General features: G+C 41.3%; 1 protein-coding gene across 1 annotated transcript in view; it reads right to left on the minus strand.

Annotated features, from left to right (window-relative positions):
- The window catches only part of klf7b (Kruppel like factor 7b), a 72,134-nt gene extending 71,538 nt beyond the window's left edge, over positions 1-596 (minus strand). The window contains exon 1 of the mRNA XM_086266194.1: positions 87-596. Within this exon, the coding sequence (XP_086122320.1) occupies positions 87-188 (102 nt within the window). The 5' untranslated portion in view covers positions 189-596. The remainder of the gene's footprint in view (positions 1-86) is intronic.
- Between the last annotated feature and the right edge of the window lie 10,998 nt (positions 597-11,594).

The raw sequence follows: 11,594 nt of genomic DNA on the forward strand, positions 1-11,594 counted from the left end.
CGGAAAACAGCAACCCAGCGCACGCATCCCAGTTTCTAAGCCCGTCAGTTTCCCGGAAAAGACGAGAAAAACGCATCGTCTCTGACCTGCTGCCAGTTCTCCTCCAGGGAAGGCATCGCAGAGAAATAACCAGTGTCGTGGACGAGTTGGAGTTCCTGGAAAATACTGTAATTCGCCAACACATCCATGCTCGAAAAAAAAGAAAAAAAAGAAGAAGTCAGTAAAGAAGTCCAGAATCCAAACGATAGAAACGCACTTCTTCGTTCTTCTCCTCACACTTGACAGATTAAAGAAACAAATTTTAGAAAACAAAAACCCCCAAAAACAAAACAAAAATGTAAAAAAAAGCCCAAATCTGGTGCGGATGAGCGCACCTGAACACTTTGATGAAAAAAAGAAAAACAAAAAGCTGAGAGGGAAAGAAGAGTTGATAATTTGATCTCTGTCAGTGCTATCCCGTCTCCTCTCCGCTCGCTCTGTCACGCCTCTCTCCTCAGTCCTGGCTTGGGGGGTGCCAGATCTATTTCCGCATTGCCAGATTGCCAATCGGTCTCAGTACAAGCTGCCAGGTTGCCAGGTTTGCTCCTCCAGCAGCAGACTGGACCCCGCTGCAATTCCAAGCGACCGGTGCGAGAGGGGAGGGGAGCAGAGGAGGAGCCACCTGTCAGTCAATTTCATGCGTGACCTTATAAGGTAAATAGGGTTGATGATGTCACTGGCGTCCAATTAAGGAGGCGAGGAGAAAGAGTGAGAGGGGCGGAGCGTTCAGGGGATTCAGAGTCGCTATTGGCTGGAGCGGGCTGTCATTCCGGCTGTAGATGGAAGTGAGGGGTGAGTTATTTTTAGAGGCCTATATAAAAGCGCCAGCATTCCACTCTCAGTTATTACAGACTGCACAAGCAGCGAGGAGAGAAACGAGAGAAGCCACCGCCGCTGCGAGGAAACAGTGACAAAATAATGTAAGCCGCCCTATGAAACTGCAGAAAGAAGTGGAAGTAGCATGAGCAATAGGATGAGGTGTGAAAATAAAAATGTGTGTGTTTGTTCTTTTCTTTGGTGGTGTTACAGCTTCACCGCAGAGAAGCTTCCATGTGGTTTTCACGTGACGACGTCTACACAGAGAGCACTGATGCAGAGGGGAGAGCTCAGCGCCATCCACCCACCTGATCAGTTTACATGTTGTTGTTTTTTTAGTTAAAATAAAGCTACATTTTACACTTTTTTTCACACAATAAATATAACCTTCACAGTTTAACACCCACTTCTTCAAAAATAAATTTGCCTGCACTCTACAGTTCAGTTTCCCTTCCTAAGATATTTTCTTGATTGAGTGATTACAGGAGAATATGCAGCTTTTGAAGCACGTGGTGCATCCATACCTCCTCTATAAGTCTCACCTGTGCAACATCAGGTCCTGAACATAAGACTGGATGAGACTCCATAAAACCATTATGCAAACCTCTTCACCCAGCTGCAGCCATTGCTTGCTTTAAATATTATTCAGTATGCAGTATTCTGATTGGCTTCAGGTGAACCTGAGGCCACTCCTCCACCAAATTGTTCTAGTTGGGTCTGAATAGTGCAAATTATATGTAAATAACTTCTGAAACAATATGCTGGAGCAAGCAGTACCCTGTGGAGATAGATTTAGAGAAATCAAACCAAATTTGATAAATAAAATAGAGACTTATTTAAAATAAACGTAATATTCATAAAAATGAGCCGTGAAGGCTCTGAAAGCATCATTTTGTTAATATTAGGGCTTAGAGAGAAAAAAAAAACATAATCAAATATAAATAGCTTTTTACTGTTTCTGTGTCTAATGTTCATTGTGATCTATTTGATACGACTAACTTTTTTTTTATTATTACTATTGAAAACTGAAGTAACTGTCTGTCTTCAGGCTTCAGGATCCGACAGACGGGATCCGCTTGACTTGTTATAGGCTTTTAAAGGATCAGATGGCAGAAATAATTTCCACGCTCTGAAAGTGTTTGATGGGGAGCACCGTTTTATAAAACCTCTGTGGGCAGTTTTTCTCACAGGATGATTGGATCTTTTGTCACATCCTTCCTCTCTTCTCTGCTTAATTTCTTTCTTTGTTTTTCCATCACTTACCTCCCGTCAGTTCCTCTGCTTCTCTCCCACTTTCCTTCTTCTCTAGCTACTGTGACAAATGAGAGTAACTGCTGGCAGTGGTGGATCTAGAAAATTTGGTGCAAAGGAGGGCCAAGATGTCTAGGGAGGGTGGCATATACCACTTCAGAGAAGTATGTAAAAATCTCTCCATATGTAAATGGAGGCAAAATAAAATATCCACAAAAACACTTTTATAACAAATAAACAATTCGTTTTCACAAGTATTTTAACTTGTAAAGAGGGGGCTTTACTGGAGGGGCAGTTGCCCCCCCCCCCGCTCCCCTTTTGCCCCCCCTTGCCCCCCTGACTGCATGTAAATGTGACAGATTGATAATCAGCCTTAATAAATAACGCTGAGGTCACTAAAGTTCAGAAATTTGACACATGGATGGAAAGATTGGCTATGATAAAGAAGGAGTCATGAATGATCTGAAACTGACAGGCAGTGTGCTGAAACAAGAACATCATGCAAAATTACTTGAACGTGTTCATCTAAGTAGTGGTAGGACAGAATAGTGCAAAATCAAAATCCCAGTAGAGCAGGTTATTTTCCACTAAATCGATTTCATGCTCATCCCACAGCTAAATGAGTGAAGGGCCAGATCAAATGTTCCTGAAATAAGCTTAGATTGCTTCCACCTGTTCTCTTATGTAACAGCCACATAGTGAGGATTTACGTGGCGTCCAGTTAACACTTGCCTTGTGCGCTTGTGCGTCTTCTTGCTCTGTCCCCGCTTCTTCTCCGCGTGTCTCATCTCTGGAGACCTGCGGCTCGTCTCGGAGGAATATGAGGGCCAGATGGCTTCTAGATCAGCTGTTTCAGGACACTTTCCCCATTGATTTTCACAGCTCTGTCTGCCACTGAAGGAAGAGAGGAAAGAGGAAGGAGCAGGAGTCAGAGAGCAGGGGTCTGGGGGTGGAGGAGTATGGATCAATATTCTACTGACCCTCTATAAGATGCCCTCAGAAGATTTGCATACAATTAAACAACAGAATAAAAGAATCATTATCATGTTTACTTTGAATAACTTCCACTCAATGCTCCTTTCACCCCATCTGCTGCCTGTACTGTTACCATTAAAGTTACAGCTGTACTTTGCTTTCTTCTTCTGTTGTTGTAAAAAAGATGGAGAACAACAGAAAACAGGAAAATAAAAGAAATGGAAAATGATAAGAATAAAAAATGAAAAGAAAAGAAAAAAGAGATTTTTTTTCATTTAGTGGTGAGATGAATCTAAGTGGTTACATGTTTTCAGATTCTTGCTAAAATTACCAAGCTCCATAAGAGGAGAAAACAAAGGGAAAAACAGAGAGAAAGTGTGTGTGTGTGTGTGCGCGTGTGTGTGTGTGGGCTGCATTTTTGCCTACACACGGCTACACAGGATCTGGGCATTGCTTCCTAGATCCTCACACACTCAGTGTTGTAATCTTATTATTGTGTTGTGTTGTTTTGGAAAAAAATGTTGCAATGAGAGGGGAAGGAGAAAAAAAGGATTGTTTCACTGAACTGGAATTTCATGCTTTCAAGGATGACATTTATAATCCTTACCAGACTTAAATGATTAAAAAATACAGAACTACAAAACTATCAGAGGAAATGAGCCTTCTATTGCTAAGTAAGTGTAAAAAAAATGAAACATTTTAAGGTTTTGCATTAGACATTTATGTTCACTCATATTCATTTTATACCTTTAGAAACTCAGAAAAGCCTCCATGCTGGCAGTTACTTGTGTTTTCACTGGTAAATGTCAGGAGAACCGTCATTGTCCAAAGTTTCTTGTTCTAAAATGTATCGCACAGGAAAGGACTTTTCCTGTCATTCAACTTCTCACTACTGGGAGGATTCTTTTTGGTTTAGGCTACAGTGCCATCTGGGTAGAGCGTGCAGGAGCTAGGACACGCGCTGAACACTTTGTAGTTGTAAATTCAGTAGACTGGTACCTGCACTAATGTCACAATGGTGCAAATCAACTTTTGTGCTCACACACACCACCGCTGTCAGGTAAGCTCTGAAAACTCAGAGTGCATCTGTAAAAAAGAAGAAGCAGAAATAATCAAGATGTCGGGGAAGAAGGTAAAAATTTGATCCAGGGTTTTGATTGGTGCCTGCTGCACGATCTGCACTGAGGCAACAAGAACCTTTTAATTTTCTTTATTGACATTTCATCAGTCATCCAAGAGTCTACTGCTGGCTGGCATAAAGCCCCATGCTTTCAGAAGGTATATTTACATGTCTAACACTGTGGTGAGAGGGCCAAAGTGTAGTTTATTTTGCATAGTGAAATCTATAAGCTGCAAAAAAAAAAAAAAGGAAAGTCTAAGAAAGATCTAAGAAAAAGAACTGTAGATTTACACAAGTTAGGAAGGCCTCTGGAAGCTGTTTCTAAACAACTCTATGATCATTAGTTCAACATACTTGACAGTTTGAGTCTGGAAGAACCCAAACTGTCACACTCAAGTGACAGGAAATTGGTTAGGATGCTCAGGCACAATCCAGAAACCACCAAGCCTCAAGCCTGCCATCAATTGGAAACTGCTGGAACACCACCGTCATTCACCACTGTAAAAGTAAGTTTTATATTTGTATAGGGTGGCTGTAGCCCAGGTTGCTCTGCAATGCATTCATAGGAGTATAAATGTGTGAGAATGTTTGATAGAAAGCAGTTACACATTTAAAAACAGTGCCTGTATGAATAGGTGTGAATGGGTGAAGGGGCATGTTGTTCAAAGTGCTTTGGGTGCTCAGGTAGAGTAGAAAAATGCAAGAATCAGTCCATTTACCATTTATGTCACCATGAATGAAGAGAGCACAGCCCAAGAAAGAAGACTCTGCTTCAAAATCAATACTTTCCAGAAAAGTTTTATTGTCAGACAAAGATTGGCCACATTGAGAAGAAGTATCTTTGGAAGGATAAAGGTAAGGGTGTCAAACGTAAGGACCCTGTCAAATCCTTGTCACTGTCGAGAACAGCTGCCAAGCATGGTGGTGGCAGCATCACGTTCTGGGGCTGTTCTGCTACCAGCAGAACTGGACCACTGCTCAAAGCAAATAGGATAATAAAGAAGGCTCCCTCCAAATACTTCAACATCACCTCAAACTAGCATCGAACCAAATATTAGTGGAGGTGTTACATTAGAGCCTGCATGTATAATTGTCACGGTCTGGCTGGCAGACCGTGGGGATGTGGGGAAAGGAGGACCCAAAACGCAGACTCTGCGATGCAAACAGTGCTCTTTATTTACAGTGAAAAGGCTGTAAATACAATAACTCCCCGTTGCGCCCTCGAACCCCGTGTGCGTGCTTCCCTCCGATATCTGTGCTCGTGCTCCCCGCTGTTGTGTTTCCGCACCCCCGTGCGTGCTGCCTCTCCAGACCACTCCTCCTCCTGTAGGGAAACCAGAGACGCAGCCGTCAACACTAACCCTCGGCGGGCATATACGCACAGCACAGACCTACGCTAACACACACTGACTTGGTAAGATAACTCAATGATCCCGCGTCGGTGGGAGCTCCAAGACTCTCCTAAGTAGCTCCCCCGACGAGCCCTGATCAGCGGCAGGTGTGTGGCTTCGGGTGTGGCCAGTCCCTCCGCAGGGCCACACCCCTCAGGCCTGCAGGTGGCCGAGCTCCATCCTCCAGGCACACCCGCAGACATACACACCCATACCTCGCCTAAACATATGAGTGGGACACAGACTAACACAGCACAGAGAAACACACATATGTACACGCACAGAGAAGGGGAAACGACACCAAAAATACATAATAATAATACACAGGTCCATGACTGCCCAGGGATCCTGGGTCGCCCAGTCCCAGGACCCTGACAATAATGTTGATCCTGTGTAAATGATAGAAAATCTAAAATAAATTCAAACTTGTTTGTTTTGTTTTATAAAGTCATTAAAGATGTATCGTGTACAATCGTTCCATCCTGGAAACAACATTTCAAAGAAAACACTTAATGTCCAAAATTACACTGACATTTATGCTCAGGATTAGTGAAAAGCATTTCTCTATTCTAAGCCCATTTAGGAAGGTACAGAAGAAAAATTTAGAGCTAACATATACTGTAGTTCAGCGGTCCCCAACCCTCGGGCCTCGGACCGGTACCGGTCCGTGAGTCGTTTGGTACCGGGCCGCGAGAGTTGAGGCTCAGGTGTGAAATGTATGGTTTTCAGGGTTTTTATCGGTTTTCAGCGTTATTTTGTTATCGTTTGTATCATTAACTCAGTTTTCCTGGGTCTTTTCACTTGTGTTATGAATAAATCTTCTTTTTTTCGGAACCGGTACTACTTTTATTTTGTTGTATTTATCCGCGACACCTTAAAGGCCGGTCCGTGAAAATATTAACCGGTCCGTGGCGCAAAAAAGGTTGGGGACCGCTGCTGTAGTTGACCACATCAGCCACACTACGGTACAGTATCTTACCTTTTAAATGATACAATACCATCTGTCTGGATTTGTGATGTCATTTCAGTCACACTATAGTAAAAAGAGGATTGTTATTTCCACCAGCAGCTATTTATATTTAGCAGTATAGATCTGTTGTTGGTCCTCCCCATTCCAGAGACAGAGACAGGGAATCCAATACCAAGACCTAAATATGTCAAAGAGCAGGCATGAATGACAGCAGATATCACACTGATGAAGTCAGGCTCAGCATGAAAAAAGGATCTAGGTGGGTTGCAAAGTATCTTTCAGACTTCCATCAACTACAGGCTAAAGTAGCTTAAATGGTGGTCCCTATGGGAGGTATGTAAATTTTCTGTAAGTAATGCCAGTCAAGAAACTGCCAACGAATAAATGAGAAGATCAACAATTATCTTCTTTCAACAAATCTTATCGTATAATTTTATCTTGGCAAAGTTGGGAAATGGCTAATAGAAATCTATCGACTGCTGTGAAAAATCAGAGCCTGCCTGAAAAAGTTAAGGATGAAAAACTAGAGCAACAGATTTTTGTATAACCCTGGGGTGGGCCTGAGGTCTCAGTGCTCTTCTCTCTCCTGGGATACAAACACAGTCCTCCTCCCTGCAGAGGGGAGTGCATCTCAAAAAACTCCCCGATTCAAGGTGGACTACACACCAAATAGAGCACAAACACGCCTGTCTGTCTGACTCTGGCAGAAGGAGGCGACACAGACACCATGTTCTGCTGTGAGAGTCACAGCTGGATCACTGAACCCAACATCACGAGAAGCAGAACATTTCTGTGCGCCAGAGAGAGCCTGGGGTGAAACCACAAGCTGTGAACCGTGAGCAGCAAGGTGGTCTGAAGGCTAGTGAACAGCAAAAGAAACCAAAAATGACTCTTTACTTCAAAAACATGACTCCATATGTTTGTATTCTTGTTATCTATCCACTCACTCATCTTTCTTAACTACTTACCAAACTTAGGGCAGTGGATGTGTGTGTGTATAATTATCTTTTTCATCAAATGCCGAGAGAATTTTCTCCAGAGTTTCCAGCAGATCTATCATCTATTAAAAATGCATCCTTTATTTTTTTTCTTTCCACTGCTGTCAATATTATAAATTGGGCACACTAAGATAAACAGATTGTGGTGCTAAATTTCCTTTTGGGTGCCACTAAATTAAAGGCAAAAGAAGTATGCAGAATGTGACTGCAGAATTAAGAGAGTTCTTGACAAAGTTATGTAGTAAATGTGACAGAAACGTGGAATTTGTGTATTTTTCATGTATTAATCTAGGGAAGTAAAGTTTTGTCTCTATTTGAATTCAGTTTAACTCAGTCTTATTCACATAGCGCCAGATCACAACAGCTGACATGGTCCCAGGGTCTCTGTAGTTCTGTGGTTTTGTTTTTTTATTAGAATTTGTGAGGATTTTGAGCTGTTTTGTTACTTATTGCCATGTTTTTAGCTGGAGCTCCCAGTTCTCACCAGTGTTTCCTTTTGTGTACACTGGCATTGTGTTGTGTGTTCTTACTCCATATTTGTTACTTCCTGGTTCATTTTGACAGTGGTTGTTTTCTAAGTCTCGTGTCTATGTTTACTTCCCATCAGGCTCATTAGGTTAATTGTCTTGAGCCATGTTTTCACCTGTTCCCCATTTCCCTCGTTATCTGGTGTGTTTATATCTGTTCATTGTCACACCATCCGTCTGGGCTGTGTGGTCCTTTGTTCTGTGCTTCCCCTACGTTTCCTAGTTTTGGATCCCTTACTCCAGCTGTGCTTTTGATTTGTATTGTTTGAAAGTACTCGTCATTAAAGCTGCTTTTTGAGTTTACCTACTGTTTTCCGAGTCCTGTGTCCATATCCTATCTGCCATGTAGCAGAACCTAGACAACAACAGCTGCTTCAAGGCATTTTATACTGCAGGATAAACCCAACAAGCAGACGACCCCCTATGGGTAAGCACATGGCAACAGTGGGAAGGAAAAACTCCCCTTTAACAGGTAGAAATTTGTCCGGGAGAGGCAGCCACCTGATGCGACTGGTTGTGGGTGAGGGGAGGGGGAGGGAGGGAGACAGGACAGAAACTCACTGTGGAAGAAGTGTTTTTATGCACTTTGCTGTATTTTGTTAACGAATAAACCAAATTTTTTTTATCTCTAATTTATAATAATTAATAAAACAAAATGCAGTTTCTCTGATTATGCAAAGGTGAACATGCACAATACAGTATCAGTGGGGGAAGCAGGCCAGTGGAAGCAGAAATGACACAATTTTAATGGCTGCAGTTTCAGGGATACGACATCAGGTTGAAAAACTGCCGTGAGACTGTCATACATACACATTTCCATGTCAGTCAGTGAGGCGCTGACACCGTCGTAGCTCACGGACCTCAACGGTCGAGCAATAACTGTCGTCATTGTCATATTTCACATGTAATGCCTGCGTCTTATACTATATGGACACGTTCAGTCTTTCCACCACAACACATTTCCCAGCCTCCACTTGCTAAACATGAAACTGTGATATTTCCTGTCTGCTCCCCTCCTCCGCTCATCTGTTATTTTTTTAATAATGGAGAAGAAGAAGCAATATATCCTCGAGCTGAGGGAGCGATACAGGGTTAAGCATATTCTGCAGCTAATTGTGCTTTCTGGTTTTTAATAAAGAAAAACCACATGCCTGCAGGCTTGTGTGCATGTGCATGTTTGTGTGTGCACGCGCGTGCGTGTGTACATGTGTGTATTCAAGCGCCAGGGATGTGGAAACAGTTAAAAAGTGATATATTGTTTGGCTATGTGTGTGTGAGAGTATTATGCACAGCAGGAGCAATGACTATCATTTTCTAGCAATTGGGGAACAGTTGTCTGTTGCCTATTTTCAGCTTAGTTACTATTAAATAGGGCTGTTAAGGTTTTGAGCCAGAACTGCTAGACGTAAAAATGTTTTATTCACATTCGAAAGTAACTCGGAAACATGAGGCGACTCTAAAAGTTGCTGCCGGTGACGATTTCCACAACGATTAGGCAGAGAGTGGGTGGAAGAATAGTCCTGACATAGTGCAGGTAGATGATAGATGATGATGAGCAGTTGTGCCAACCAGGAATCCAGCAGGAAGTGGTGAGTAGCAACACCAGGAGGGAGGGGGAGAAAAAAAGAAAAGCAAGATGGCCCCGGGTGCACAAGGAGACCCTGACCATGCATTCATGACCAGTTAGAGGGTTTAAAACCAGTCAGGCAGTGATTTAGTCAATAAATCCCACCTCAAACACTTTTTGGTCTTCTTTCAATCCCCAGTGGATTAAACATATATTGCAGTGATGAACAAAAAACGTATAAAAAAAGGAAAGAAAATTCTCACATCTACAGAAGCAGCACAATTAGATTCACTCGGTGATTAACCCAAGTGATTAATTGATCAATTATATTAGACAATTAAAATTATAATCATTCCAGCATAACAAATAATGGCACAGTGATTAAAGTTAAATGAGCGAGTTTAGTCCTTGTCTCTGCAGAATATTTACTCTCAGACCTGATTGGCTGCCTTGGTAAGAGATATTGGCCTTAACACTGCGATTATTAGTGACTTAATGCTTGCTGAAAAAAAGAGAGAAAAAAACAACTCATAGGTAAATAATAATAATATTAATGGATTGGATTTATATAGCGCTTTTCAAGGCACCCAAAGCGCTTTACAATGCCACTATTCATTCACTCTCGCATTCATAAAGCAGCGAGACAACTGCCGGTAATGTAGCTGAGCATGTGGGAAAACAGGGAAAGACAGAAAGGCGAACAGAGAGTTTAACATTCTGGATTAGCCTTCAGCCTGAATTGGTTATAATCGAACATTTGGAGCATGCAGGGAGTAAAAGTTCAAGGTCAGTTCTGTAGTCTGGTTGTAATATATTTAATAGTTCCACTGAGGCGAACGGGGTTTTTAATAGTGTTTGCATGCATGCGCAGTATTCTGTCTGTAAACGCGATAGCTCAAAACGTTTTAAATGAATTCTGATCAAACTTTGTAGGGGTGTAGAGTGAGGTCATAGTTAAAGTTCATTAAAATTTGACTTATAAGAAAGTCTTATAACTTAGAAACAACTTAGAAACTATGATTCTACTGGATAAAGATTGAATATATCATGTCACATTTGACCTTTGACCTTTTCTTTGGGGTCAAATACGATCAAACTTTCATAAAATGTCTTTTATCTTCAAAATTATGCTTAAAATTCTTGCTACCTTTGTTTGTACTGTCAACATTTGGGAAATGATCCTGGTATATGGGGATTCTACATATTTACTTTTAGTTTACATCCGGGTATCATGTCACATTTGACCTCTGACTTCAGCTTTCTATTTCACGTGTGCCTTTTGCGTTGACAAGTTGACCCTGAAATGTGTTGCATCAATACGAAAGTAAGGTCAAAACAAAGACAATGAGCTGCTATATTTAGTTAGAAATATACTGTAGTAAAATATTATGTAATACGCTCAAGTTACTCATGTCCAGTTTTATAAATCAATAACTATCATCCATCACATTCTCCGACATAATGTTTGTGTAAACAAGGTAAACATCAGTCATGCTACACTTATCTGATTTTTACTGCACTACAAACTTCTCAAAGTGTCTTTAAAATAACAAAGAAAACAGAATGAAAATATACAAAATACAGTGTTACCAGAGATGGGCAGTAACGCGTTAAAAGTGACGTGTTACTGTAATCCGATTACTTTTTTCAAATAATCAGTAAAGTAACAGGATTATTTTCTTGGAGAAGTAATCAGTAATTAGTAACTAATTACAATTTGCAAGTAACTGACCAACACTGAGTATTACACACAGTATAGTAGAAAGAAAATACTGCTCAGAAAGCTGCCTTAGCGGTGGTTTGGACTCTTGGGGTGCCTCTTGTTTAACACCTATAGAAAGCTCAATTAAGTATAAGTTCCTATCACTCAACATATATAAAATATTGAGGAAAGAGGCCAAGTTAAAAATTGTCTTTTGAGAAATACCACACAATATAAT

Source organism: Aulonocara sp. 'chitande type north' Nkhata Bay, linkage group LG16 (assembly GCF_057382095.1).
Source record: "Aulonocara sp. 'chitande type north' Nkhata Bay isolate Kocher_YH1m ecotype deep benthic linkage group LG16, A_spYH_male_GT1.1, whole genome shotgun sequence".
Lineage (NCBI taxonomy): Eukaryota > Metazoa > Chordata > Actinopteri > Cichliformes > Cichlidae > Aulonocara > Aulonocara sp. 'chitande type north' Nkhata Bay.